Source organism: Lutjanus erythropterus, chromosome 4, assembly GCF_056507025.1.
Source record: "Lutjanus erythropterus isolate fLutEry1 chromosome 4, fLutEry1.hap2, whole genome shotgun sequence".
Taxonomy (NCBI): Eukaryota; Metazoa; Chordata; class Actinopteri; order Lutjaniformes; family Lutjanidae; genus Lutjanus; species Lutjanus erythropterus.
The window spans coordinates 39,859,508-39,874,234 of NC_139320.1; the positions used below are offsets into that span (position 1 = coordinate 39,859,508).

The 14,727-nt window shown below is 40.8% G+C and overlaps 1 protein-coding gene across 1 annotated transcript in view; it reads left to right on the top strand.

The window, feature by feature from the left end:
* Positions 1-14,727, top strand: part of nxn (nucleoredoxin) — a 100,608-nt gene that overhangs the window by 67,304 nt on the left and 18,577 nt on the right. Inside the window, exons 2-5 of the mRNA XM_084717948.1 lie at positions 4,162-4,279; positions 9,747-9,880; positions 13,889-13,989; positions 14,098-14,204. Coding sequence (XP_084574074.1) covers positions 4,162-4,279; positions 9,747-9,880; positions 13,889-13,989; positions 14,098-14,204 — 460 coding nt within the window. The remainder of the gene's footprint in view (positions 1-4,161; positions 4,280-9,746; positions 9,881-13,888; positions 13,990-14,097; positions 14,205-14,727) is intronic.

Below are 14,727 nucleotides of genomic sequence, written 5' to 3' on the forward strand. Positions count from 1 at the left end.
TTCATTCTTAAAAGCAGATCTAAACCCTCGAAGGATTGAGCATACGGAGCTACTCTGATCTGCAGCCAAATCACCAGGCAGACATGATTCAAGGATGCAGTAAATTAGTGGCAAGACAAAGAGGAGGAATTGGTTCTGCCTCTGAGGTTGCTGCACAAATCTCTCAGCTGCTTTCTTGATGCTGCAGCATGAGAGACACTGAAACGACTTAGAAAGCCTTAGATTTGGTACACAGCCGCCTTCCTCTACTCTGAAAATAGTTTTCATTGCACTTGTTATCTTAATATGATCTTAGAGATGTACATTAATTTGTACTGTGGTGATGGTGGTTTCTATTGTCAGCAGTATTAGCAGCATGGCAGTGGGTTGCATATACAGTCCAGATCTCTACTTTATTATTATTATTATTCCTATTATTTATTTTCCTTGAAAAAAACAAAGTTCAGTTGTTCAGTCCACCACTTGTGGTGCAAACTGAAATATCTCAACTATTGGATATACTGCCATTAAATTCTGTGCAGACTGCACTGCTTCATTATGGATTTATCTGATTATTCTCATCTCAGTGTCCCAGAACTCAAAGTTAAATAGCTTATTTCGTCCAACCAACAGTCAAAAACCCGAAGACCTGTCATTTGCTGTCAGAAATGATAAAGAAAAGCTTCAGATCTTCATATTTAAGAAGCTGGAACTAGCAAATGTTGGAAACTTTTGGCTGAAAAATGACCAAACGATTAATTTCTTATCAAAATAGTTAGCAATTTATTTTCTTTCGATCGGCTAATCGATTTATCAGCTAATTGTTGCAGCTCTAGAGCACACATTCACTGTCCCCAGAGGATTAATTATACTGCATTTTCAATCTGTTTTTTCCACTAATGTCACCGGTAGGCTGACCTTCATTGCTTTTTTTTAGTGAGATGCATCAGATCAGATGGCTTGCCAAGAAATACCCCTCTGGACAAACCGCATGACTTTGTTGATTCTATACCTTTTACTAAAGTACCATCATCAGGTCACATTTTCTTGTTTGTCCAATGCTTTGTTTTATAACCACATACCCACAAAACTGTTGACATTACCATCAGCCTCAACCGCACCATTGTACTCGTGTAGTTTGCTAATTAGCAAGAGTTATCATGCTAACATCCTAAAGTAAAACCATTAACCTTGTACAGCAGAGGTGGGATCAAATGATTATTTTGCTAGTCCCAAGTCAAGACAGTCAAGTCCCAAGTTAAGTACCGGGGCGAAAGTAACAAGAGCAGAGTCCTAAATGTCAAGTTTCGAGGACTACATGAGTGATAATGCAGTCTTCTTCAAATCTAATGCCATTTTAACAGCGGAGCATCGACAAAATGTCAAACAAAGTTGGAAGTTGTTGTGTCTCCGTCTGTAATTTGTTTTTGCGGTGAACTAGCAGCTTTCGACAAACTCTCCTGCTGTACGTGTAGGAGAACCTATGGTAGCTGCAAAACATGTAAGGCGATATCTAGAGCCAGTGTTTGTTTGTCCATTCTGAGCTACTGTAGAACCATGTCAGTTTAACATGGTGGAAGAGAAGCACCACCCTCTGTAGGCATAGACCGCTCATTCTAAGGTAACAAAAACACAGTAATTCTTACTTTTAGGTGATTATACACTAATGAAACATACTTATGAATATTATATTTCATTTAATACTATGGCAATTAATTTGACACAGTGAGCCTTTAATATAAACCTGTGAGAGGGTGTTGGCTAAAAGCAGTTTATTTTATAGTGATCTAATGGAAAAGCAGATGTTCTTAGTTTCACACTGCATATTTGTCACTTTTTGAACACCTGTCTGTTTTCTAAATCATATTACTCTCTCACATACGTCAGTGTGGATACCTCTGGGCCTTGACGTGCAACACATCTTGACATTTTAGTTCTAGTGCAGCAGAACCAATCACCCTATCACTCTGCTTTTTCTCTCTCACTCGCGTGTCCCTCTCACACTCTCTTTCCGGTAAATCCAGCACTCAATCCCACATCATCAGGCAGTATGACAGCAGGCGGCTCGGTGACATGGTGTTGGGCACGTTAGCTTTCAGAGACAGTCACAGTTAATGCCCCTAACCCCATCAATTTGTGAGCCCAGATTGAGTTTCCAGAGCAGCACGGAGCGTGTGGTAAAACTGTTGACTGTGGCAGACGCCGAAGTTTGCTCTTGACGGACTTCCAAACCAACATTGTCGGGAGGCTCCGGGTCGTCTTGTCCGTGGGACAGAGCGTCTGACCTCCGCTGTCAGAGACGGCCTGTGGTCGACCTCTGGCCAGCGTACGACAGCATATGTGTAACTGGTGCAGGGAGGAGACGCACAGGATGAGTAAAACACACGCTGTCCAAATCTTCCTCTCTGTTACTCAGAGGACCTTTGTGCTGCAGTGAAGTCACTGTTTGCACAAAAAGAGCAACGAAAGGTTTTCATCAACCTGGAGCTCAGTGGTAACCCAACTCCAAGCTTACATCACAGAGCCACAATAAAAGCAGCTCACTCACTTCATTTGGCGTACAACCTATTAGAACAACTACTGCAGCATCCAGACAGCACAAATCATTATATTATATGGCTACTTAAGTATTTGGCTGCGTACAGCAGGCAATAAATCGGATGGTACAGTATTAAATGTGTTTTTGTCCTTTTTGGACTATTTTACAATCTGTCTCTCTTTTTAATGTAATTTCCTGCAAAGTTATTTAAGGCATTTTGATTCAATAAACAAGTCAGAACCCAAAGGATAGAGGTTAAATACAAAAAGGTGAAACTCAACCCACTAACACCATAGTTTTTTGGAGACTGTGACTGCATTACATGCACAAAATATTCAGGTTTTTTGCCCTTATTCTGAAAAACACATTATTCCTACTAAGCTGCGTAGTATTCTTGTTTACATACAGATGTGCTTACTCCAATTAAAGTTATCATGTAGATCTTACTGCTACATGATCCAGTTTATTTTAAAAAATGAAATATACAAAGTTGTATAACTAATTAAGCCAGAACAACAACAAAGATTGTTTCAGTTTGGATAGCCCGCAAGCAAGGTTTCAAATTCAAAATGTAGATTTGCCTACAGTGCACAATAACAAAGTTGATGCACAGGTTTTTACATTAGCAGGAATGAAGAAAATCATTGGAGTGTAAGCAATGTTTGGTTATTTGAACGTGAAAGTGCAATAAATTATTTTGTTCCTAAAATCAATGGGATAAATAATCGTGATATAAATATTGGCCAGAATCATTCATTTTGGCCGTCATAGTGCAGCCCCAGTGTGCGTGTAATCGTAGTTGTGTGTTTCTCACTGTCTCTCTCCCGCCTGAATATCCGGAGCTGGTGTGGGATTTCATACGAGGGATCCCCGTCTACTTCTTCTTCTCTTGTACTTGCTGAAGCAGCAACATCGCACCGTGTCGATTGCCGCTCTTTTTACAAGACACGGCTATTTTCTATTCACAGCGTAGGTCTCTTCCCTCTGATATGGAAAGCGAGTCTCAGATATGTGAAATGCTTGATCTGCTCTTTGATGTTAAGGACTAACACTGATCTACACTGAACTCTATAAATAGCGTCAGTTCGTGCACACATTTGAGGCTGTAAAGCGTCTTCTCTTGACTTTATGAGCCTGTATTAATATCATCTCATCATGTTGGAGGTATTACTTTAAATTGAAGGCCAATAGGTGCTCATAAATGCCAATGAAAGTATGAAACGTCTGTCCAAGACCCTCCAATAACTCGCAGCACTCGGATTTCTTCTTTACTGCAGAGCAAAAGTGCTTCTTTTTTCAGCTGCATGCCCTCTTTTACTCTTATTCATGACACAGCAGGGACAGCAGGAGTTTGCTCCAGTTCAGCCTCTTTAAAGTGCAGCAGCTTCACACCCTCTGCTAATTCACCTCAGGGCTCGCTGCACTCCTCTATTTTTCATTCTACCGTCTCGTCTCCCGAGTCTCTTTTAAACAGCAGAGACGGTGTTTGTCCTATGAAATATAAATGGCTCTCAGCTGACATTTGTTTCATTTGTACTGGCATATTTCAGGAGAAGCTCTGAAACTGAAATAAATATGAACATTAAATTCTCTTCTATCCGTGTTTTTATTCCAACCTCTCCTCTTTCTCTGTCTGTCCGCAGATGAAGCTGTGGAACAAGTACAAGGTAACCAGTATCCCATCTCTGGTGTTTGTGGACGCAACTACGGGGAAGGTGGTGTGTCGAAATGGTCTACTGGTGGTCAGAGATGACCCTAAAGGTGAGACCCGCAGCCGCACACATACACTCATAGTGTATTATTAGTGTGAAAACATCACACTGATTTATTTTTATTCCCTGACCTCAAGCTCTGACCTTAATCCTCCCTCCTGAATGGTTAACCTCAACCTCACCCACCAAAAATACCGCTGTTTAATGAGGTAATAGAAAGACATTTCGGGGTCAAAAGGACAGAACAACATAGATCATACCAGCGGTCACCCTGATTTCTCGGTGGGGAGCGCTCTTCTAACCAGCTTCATCATGACGTGAAGACATTAACGCACCCAAAATCTATCGCTCTGGCTCAGTCCGTCTCTGCCACCTGTCCCCCATAAAACAGCAGCAGGTTGGAACTAAGATTCCTCAAAGGCCTGGTGGCATGAAAGAGCAACTCAAACATATGTATATATATATATATAGAAATTATGCATTAATGCTGTCATCAAGATAAACAGCTGGTGGAATTAATTCTTCACTCAGTTGCCATTAAACTGTTGCAGAGGAACATGATGTAATTACATTAAAGGAGTGCCAGTCAAACCTCAAATGATGGAAAACCATGTGGAAAATGTGGTGGAAATACGACATCTCTGTTTGTTTCATGTATTCGTTTGAGGAACATTATGGTCTCCTCATCAGTCCACACCACTGACTGTATTTAGAGATAGACGATGTGTCTCCACTTCTTCCCGCTGTACAAAAATGAAGCCAAAATGTCCCGGATACGATGCCATCTTGCGCAGTAGCGATCAGGGTTGCAACCATGGTGTTGAGGTCCTGCCCAGTCACCTCAAACACGAGAAGGGCTCAGCTGTTTCTCATGATGTCAGCCCCCTTTTTGATGGCATCAAGTAACTAATTAAAACCAAACTGAAAAATGAACCCTTGAACAAACAAGAACTACCTTAAACTGACAGAAACCATCTTTGGGGAAAAATTTGTTTGATGTGTACTTTGGGTTTATGACTTGTATGCGGGCAGCCACCAGGGAGTGATCGAGATCTTTTGACTTCACTCTTGGGGACCTGTCATGTCATCCATCTTTACACACATCAGTGGTCCACAGCTTGGATATATCGTAACAAAAGAACAGAAATTTCTCACCAAGTGCATAAGTCAAAAAAGTGTTTTCTATTCGCTCGTTTCTGTTTGGCCCATGATGATGTCACACTTTATAAAATAATGTTTCTGGCCTCTGTGAATGTTTTGCAAAACTAATAATATCCATAATAAAATAGTAATAATTGGTCTGTTTTGCAACTGGAAGTGACAAGACCTTTAGACGTTTCTTTTATAATGGTGGTTTAAGGGGAAAATAAACAGGGGATTTATTCATTGTAATACCAAAATGGCCATTTGGCTGAGTGGCATCACCATATCCAGCTCTCTGAATACATCCCTGGTCTACAGATCTGCAGCCTGTAACTTATTACTATGTCATAATTTATGCATTACTAAAGTAAAAGTGGTTGCACTAAGGAGATAAGTTACAACATAACATAAAGTAACAACTAAATGGATACACATGCCTGTAGGATAGGTGTAAATAATGAAATGTCACAGGAATACGCTCACTGATGGTGAAACTGCAGTCTTTTTTTGCCACATGGTGTCATTTTTCCATTAAGGCCATGCCATGACACAGTAATCCAGTAAAGACCTAACTTAATGAAGCAATGTTTCAGTATCATAATAATCTAACTTATTATGACGTGCTACGATGCCAAGTGGCTCATACCAGCCAGAAAGATAATGTAGTTTCTGTCTTTGATAATTGATCGGCCACTTGACTTTATAATTACTTCACGCCCAAGCTAATGAAGTTATGCCCCTAGTAATCTTGATGCAACCAGGGTCCAAAATCACCTTTTTCGTCTACCAGCCAAATGGCTAGTGAATGTTCAAATTTTACCAGCCACTCAGCATATTAACATTGGATTTTTTTTTTTTTTGGCTTGCGAGTGAAGCAAATCTACCAGTCACTTGCATATTTCACTAGGATTTGGCTGGTGACTGGTGCTAAATTTGCCTGGGTGCGACCAATTTTAGTAGCTGATTAGTTATAAATGTAGTAGTAGTCACTAAGCCTCTTGTGCAGGAGTCTGCAACCTGCAGCTCTGGAGGAGCATGTGGCTCTTTTGGACCTCTCCAGTGGCTCCCTGTGGCTTTGACAAAAAATTAAATAGAAATGAATAATGTTTCTTTTTTGTTAACATTCTAATTTCTATGCATCGGTGTTGTACATCTGAAGTGTTTCTTACATTTTCCAGTTGTAAAAATGTACAGTTATACACAGAATGAAAAAAAAAGTTTGAATATTTCATCAAATAAAATGTTCGTCAGAGCCTATGCCTACAGCTCAACGAATTTTCCTCTAAATTATACCTAGGCTAGCTATGGTTGCCAAATCCAAACAAGATAAAAGTAGTTGCGACTACAGATAGATGATTTTTATTCTTTTTTTTGGGTGAAAATGGCTCTAGTTTCAATTTTACACCCTAACGTTGGAGAGAAATTACACAGAGCTGGTGCAACCTAATGCTGGTGTGTCTGTCTGCTGGCATTTTTTTTTGTCTCTTAAGTGAAGCTTAAGCGATGTTTCAGTCACTGTGCTTCAAGTACCTGATCATTTATTCACCAAGTTCCACTGCCCTATGTTTACATCGATACACCAACTTTTTGAAATTTTTAGGTATATTCCAAGGTTTGTTTGTTTTTTTTATTCCTGGCATTTTCACTCTTATTTTATGCACAATTTGTAAAGGTGGAGAGACAGACACTTAAGGTGAGTGATGATAATAAAACTTTAGCAAGTCTAAAATAATGTAGTAGAATTATTCCAACTTAAAAATATTTCGTTTACCACAGCGGTCACACAACTTGAATGAGTGGGATAAACTGAAATTTTAGTAAACCAAACTGTAATGAGTACAGTCACACCTGCGCGCACACAGACTCAACAGTCATTCTGTGTAATGATGTTTACCAAACACCCAGTCACAGCTCCCTGTGGAGATACTGCAGTGCCACATCATGCAACATTTGGCTGAAACAGTTTGCAATAACTTTTTCCCCCCTCGTTTGTGTTGATGCTGCCGTAATTATGGTGCTGCATGAATATTATAGCGTGTCCGTGTCTCACTCCCTCATCTGCAAGCCCTATAATTTCTGCACTTTGAAGTGGAGGCAGAGAATTAACAAGAGTGGGCTTGCATTCCTTTTCCTGCGTAGAGGACGTCCTCTGTGGCCGCGAGGAAGATCTCCATATTTTGAAACGTCGCTGCCTCTCCAGACCCAGTTAGGTCAGTGTGAAAAAAGCGCCATCAGTCATGTGAGAGGGGAGAATAGCGGCACTATGGCAGCAGAATGGATTTCACATGATTGTGACAGATTTTGCAGCCTGGTTAATGAAAGCCAGTCCGAGCCTGCAGTATTATCCACGATTCATTAACTGTTCCTCCAAACTAGGAGTGACTGGAGAAGAGATTAATCTCTGGCCTCAGTAGCAGCTTCGGGCACAGGCTCTTGATTATGACTTAAATCTCTAACTATGCTGCACCACTTTAAAAGAAAAACAGGCCTACTGCTTTGTTTTATTGCACTTTTTGATATATTTTTCATGCTCGGGCAGACTGAGAGCAGTTCCTGACGTGACAAATCAATTCAGCCACAGTTAGGAGAGGAAAAGGCCACTAAAAGTTTGCTGTGCATCGAGACTGGGAGGGGCGGCTGAAGGATTCAGGACCCTCTGCCTTTCACTCTCCATGAAAGGCCTGACTTGAGTGGCGGCAGACTAGCCTGCAGCGCAAAGATGGAGTGCACTTTTACAATCAGGACAACAATAAAAGGCCGCAGCAGCAGCAGCAGTGCAGACGTGTCATTCCTGCCTAATGAAGCCCCAGACAACCACGCTCGCATAAAGAGGCCATTATGAACCAACCATACACGGTTTCATTTATGATTACCTCCTTTTTAATTCGGCTGCACCAAATGCATCTCCACAGCTCGATGGTGACAATGAAGACAGCTTGAAAAGGAAATGAAAAGTGTGGAAGAGACAGAGAGCGAGAGGGAAGTATTTCTGAAAAACCTTCGTTTGGTTGAGAGGCAGCACTTTCAGTTGTCATTAAAACCATATTTTGAACCTGGAGTCTATTTACAAGAGCAGATGTCACAAAAAAAGCCTGTAAGTAATGTAGCTATACATGACAAGTACACAATGTTTTGATTTTTAACAGCCACTACACAGTCTCTGGTTCAGAGCAATGATTAAAAAGCTAAGATTCTCTGGTTTCAGTATCTCTAATGTGAGTATTTTCTGGTTCCTTTAGTCTTCTATGACTGAAAAGTGAAAATATGTTGTTTTTGGATTTGATTGTAAAAAAACAAGACATTTGAAGTGGTCACGTTGGAGTCTGGGAAAGTAGAATGAGCATTTTCACCATTTCCTGACACGCAATGAATGAAACTAATAATTATTTGCAACTCTGCTTTGGTTCTTCAACTTATCTGAACACTAGTTTTTTAGCCGCTCTTGTGCCGTGGCTCTGTGGATGATAGTCTTGGTCAGTTCGGTTGGTCCACGATGGTTTTCCAGACAAAGACAAAGAAAGACATAAAGACATTCATGATCCATAGAGAATGATACTCAATGACTTTAGAGTTGCTTTGACTTTATCCCGAGTGCCACCGTGAGGTTGACAATTTGTGTTTTAGTGAAATTGTCATTAGTTCAGCTGATTCCCCTCTAAGCTTCCAGTTGACAAATCTCATACAGGACGCCTTACATAAGCTGCTCTAGACTGCTTACCTTTGCTTCTTCCTCTGCAAGCTCCTCCTTTTTATGCTGTGTTTGACTTAATCAGTGTCATTACTGTTGACACTGATGCTTGTTCTGTTCTGTACCCTAGTCAGGGTTTATACTGCTGCTCTCCCTGCATTTATGGACATGCATGTAGAAGAGGTGTGAGGTCCCAGGATAGGGATTGTAATGCAGTTACAAATAAAAGTGTTCTCTGACTGGTGGCCTGGTAGCTCAGTTGATCCTGAGGTGGTGAGTCCCTTTGCAGCAGCCACGGGTTCAATTCCTGCCCACAGCCCTTTGCTGCATGTCCTTCTCCCACTCTCTCTTCTCCTTTCCTGTCATATCTCCAGCTGTTTTATAAATTAAAGGCATAAAAGCCCAAAAAACTACACTAAAGTGGTCTTGACTGAAATGACATTCCCATTCCCCAAGATGGTGAACATACTAAAACATTATACCAGATTAGCATCTTAACATTGTCATTGTGAGCATGATGGTATGCTAATGTTAGCATTTAGCTCAAAGCACTGTTGTGCTTAAAACCTCACAGAGCTGTTACAATGGCTGTAGACTCCTTGTCTTGTTTTCTTATCTTTTTTGTAATGTTTTTTCCTCCCTATCTCTTTCCGTTGCCCCACTCCACTTTTGCACCGTCTCCTAGGCCTGGAGTTTCCCTGGGGACCGAAGCCATTTGCGGAGGTGGTGGCAGGGCCTCTGCTCAGGAACAACAGGCAGACAACAGACAGCAGCTCTCTGGAGGGACACTATGTGGGAGTGTACTTCTCCGCACACTGGGTGAGTAGAGAAAGGAGAGACAAAGGACAAAGATGTTTTTTTTACTTTTCTGTCCTCCAAACTTTCTGTGTCTCGGTGAGAAGAGAGGGCATCGGCGCCCGAGCAGAGCAGGAAGAGACGGAGCAGCGAGTCGAGACAGATAAGAGAGAGGAGCAGGAGGGCGGAGGTGACTCCATTGTGTTTGTGTGTTTACATTAACAGTGGTTAACTCTCCCTGTCAGTCCTTTCACCGCCACCTCTGGGTGACCACGCCCCACTGACATCAACACTATTGTCTCTTTCTCTGCTGGACCTGCTGATATCCAGTAAAGGTCATGACTCAGCGATGCATGAAAAGCGTTTATATCATCGGCAGACCGCTCCTGATGAGATGCAGCCTTGGCTGTACTGAGGCCGGCCGGTCAGGGCAGCAGCTGCCAGAGCTGCAGCCTCAGAGACCCACTCTGCAGCACGGTGACGCCCGCAGGCTGGCTTGCACCCCAGACCCATACAACATTTACAAAGGACAAGTCACAAAAGCCATTACAGGAGTTTTATTTGCGGCGTTTTCACACCACATTCCCCCTGGTTGCTCCTGTAAATCTATCTGCTATTAAAGTCATTTTTACAAACATGAAATGCCAGCACCTGGCCTTGGTATCCTCTTACACAGAAGTGCATGTAAAATTTCCCCATTTCTCTGTTCTAGGGACTTTAAATAGCCTGTGGCAGAAAAAAACATGACCTATATTTGACTGTGCCTTTGCCTGCAGTGCGAGGAGATGTTTGTTTAAAGTCATTACAGTAAAACTTTAGCTAAAAACTAGTTCAGTCACAAACATCAGCTAACAAAAGCCCACCTAAGACGCCTTTATGAAGCTCTAGCATTGACACCACATTGTGCAAATGATAATGAGCACAAAGCTCAATATACAGTGTTTACTTCTGCGAGCAACCGAGGAAGAAGTTAATTAATGAGCAGAGAATTGATCAAGGCTTTGTGCTGCTTCACTCTCACTCCCACCGTTCCTTTGTGTTAGTATGATGAGTATTCATGACTGGATCAATGAAAGTGCCTGACACACTGTATACACTGTAATCAGCTTCAGTGGTAATAAAATACAGTCTGCATCTGATCGATAAACTGGAATATATAATATAATTTTCTAGATAATAATAATGTGAACTTATTTTATTTATTTGTTTTCACATTAGAAAATGCAACAAAATGGTAGTGGGCTGCACCTTTCTAGTCTTCTGACGAGCCATGCACTGTGCCCACCAGCTCATCAGGAGAACTTTAATTTTTATTTATACACACACACACACACACACACACACACACTCTCTCTCTCTCTCTCTCTCTCTCACACACACACCAATGGCACAGCCTTCAGCAACAATTTGGGGTTCTTGCCCAAGGACACTTTGACATGCCGACTGGAGGAGCCGGGGGTTGAACCTTCTGATTAGTGGAAAACACGCTCTACATCTGAGCTACAGCTGCTTTATAAAAGATATGAGACACAGAGACATTCATATACAAATTTGGGCTGGGCAATATAAAGATATAATATTGATATCGTGATATGAGACTAGATATTGTCTTAGATTATATAGTGTATTTTAAGTGTTTCTTGTGTGTTATTTTTGTGGTTTTAAAGGATGCTTTCCAGTGAAGTGAGGAAACTTTTCTCCTCTTCTATCATTTGCCCTTAACCACTCAATATTAATATCCACATTACTATTATTTATCAAAAAATGTCATTGTGTTAATATTTTGTGAAAGCACCAATAGTCATCCCTACAATACTGAAGCAATATTGAGGCATGTGGTCAAATTTAGTCCATATCACCCAGCTCTACTGCTGGGTAGTTTAATCTGCAGCAATACATCATAGTCTATAAACTCATCATATGTTTGCACTATTTGAGAATTTATGGTATGTTATTTTAGGGAAATTGCATGTATATGTATCGGTTTATTGCCCTATCCCCCCAGCCCTAATACAAATATACAGACACACTTACATCTATGTACATGTTCACAACTTCAAAATAAAAGCCTGTTCAGGAGAAATATTAAGCTTGACTCATAAACAAAGACCTCACCTAAAATTTTAAGGCGAGATAAAAAAAAGTATTTCATTATAAGTTACCAACGTAATAAAGCACAGGTTATCAATTTTTATCAAAATTACATGATTGACCAAATACTTCTATTCATGATCTATTTCATAGATGACTTCCAGTGCTTCTGTAAGATGGTTTATACCAAAGAAAATATAGATAAGATGAATAGGTTATGGCATTTATTGTTAATTTCACTTAGTTCAAAAATATTATACTTCTCAGCATTGGTATCTGTCCAATAGTAGCCAAAAGTTCTGGATCAGATATCAGAGGGGAAAAAGTGTAATCTGATGAAATCCATTAGCCTAAACCAGTGGTTCTTAAACTTTTCCTGGCATGCCCCACAACCCACAGTTTTTCTTTTTATTAATCATTAACAATGATGGAGGAAGCAACGAATAAAAAAGGATCCAAGTTGAATTTTAATGAAATAAAGGTCAGCACCATTAACTGTGGGTCCTGCCACACAGTTTGAGAACCACTGGCCTAAAGTGTCACGTAAATCCTGAGCTAAACTTTGAGCGACACGCTGTTAGAACGTGAGTGAGACCTGTCAGCAGCGCTGTCATCGTTTCAGCTGTGCAGAGTTATTTTAAGATCCAGGAAGAAGAAAAACAAAACTGCTGAGTGCAATTTTATGCAACATTTGATTGTGCTGGCCAATAAAAATGCTGCTAATAGTTCAGTGTGACTGTAAAGTTGTGGGCTGTGTATTTGTTCTTCATGGAAGTGGAATATTTGTTTTACAATTTGAGCATGATGTAGTTTAAATAGTTAGGTTAAAAGTGCATCCATACAAATGTATTAACAACTTAGTTGTTTTAGAAAGGGATGACACTCACTTGCTGTTTTACTTGCAACTCAACCTCATTTTATTTTACATCCAAAAATATTTTCATATTTACATCAATTACATAACATTTTTGTGCTCTCATTATTGTTTTAAGGCAATGGTTCCCAAACTTTTTCTGGCACGCCGCCCTTTCAAAAGCCGAAAAAAAAATTCAAAAGCTGAATTTTAGTGAAATAAGGGTCGGGTCTCGTTTGTTTATTTGGATCATATTCATTCAACTTTGTTTCACTCTTTCTCTTATTTTCCTTCTATGGTCTTCTGTGCGTCTGTCACCAATAAACACATCATTACAAGAAGGGAAAAAGACTGTATCAGACTGGTATAGGTTTCAGCAGCTACTCAACGTTGCTGTATTGGTCCGGATGTAAGAAAATGGTATCAAGCCATTCCTAGAAAACTCTATTGCATAACTGAGATGCAGCCTTACGCACTAGAAAATAACAATAGAAAAGAAAATCTAGTCAAATGTTTTTTGAAACACAGTGGAGAGAGACTTTTCCTGATGTCTCTCTTACCAGAGAGTCATTGAAGTTCTTTACCCTGTCTGATGTAAATATTTAGTGTTTGTATATCACTGTATACGTCAGCAATGGGAGAGCTGACAGAGAGCATGAGAGACAGAGAGAGAAGTTGGAAGTTCAGTCCGGTTTGTTTTCTCTCCCGCTGCCATGGCACTCTGATGTCATCTTAATGCCAGCCATACCACCACTGCTTCCCCCCGCCTGCCTGCAGAGAGTGTGAGCTCTCCAAACACGCACACACACACACACACACACACACACACACACACACACCTCCACAACCTCAGAGCCACAAACACTCTCTCAGGCTGGAGTATTACAGCAGGATTAGAGTTTAAAGAGATCCGGGCTGTATTTGAAAGGATCTGGATACAAAACAAGAGAGAATTACTAGTTTGTGGAAATGTGTTTGGGTATTTCCAAACCCCTCTCTACGTCACCAAAGCAATGAAACATGTCATATTTGTGCCTGTATGTTCGCTCATTAATGTGGTTCTTCCCCTCTTCCTCTATCTCTGTTAGTGCCCTCCGTGCCGCAGTCTGACCCGGGTCTTGGTGGAATCATATCGAACCGTCAAAGAGTCGGGTCAGAAGTTTGAGATCGTGTTCGTCAGTGCTGACAGGTACAACTGACACACGCATCTGTCTCGATCCATCAACGACATAAATAATCAACTGTGATTTGAGACCGCCAGCTCACCAGCTGTTTGGTGTTTTCCAACCACGTCCAGGTCGGAGGAGTCCTTCAAGCAGTACTTCAGCGAGATGCCGTGGTTGGCGGTGCCATATCCAGACGAGGCTCGGCGATCACGACTCAATAGACTCTATGGAATACAAGGTATCTTACAGCCAGACAATGAACAGTAAACTCCACCTGCACAGACAGGATTTGTAATCTGATGCTGGCTGGTCATGGGAACATCTTAGGTGAAGATCAAAATAAACAAGCACACACTGAAATGATTTTGCTGTGACTGTGTTTCAACATTTATCAAAAAACATGACAGTAATATTGCACTAAGTTACACTTGGTTACAGAGGCTGTTTGATGGTCATGGTCTTATCTGATGTGGGGTTATATGAGGTACTTATTGTTAGCCAGTGTATTAAAAATTGGTCCACTTAAAAATAAAAACAATATTAGTGTACAATATATTGAGAATATTTTCACAACTTTACTTTGCATCAGACAGCCTTTTCTGACAGGATTCCACTGTTCTGTAAGCCAAATATCAGTCTCTCCAATCCAACCAAACTCCATAGGAAAAATCAGTAATTTTACACAGCAGGTGCTGGTTTACTGCTGCCTCGATCTGTTGGTGTGTTTGTGTTATCATGTCACTTAAGTGTTTTAAAGGGTG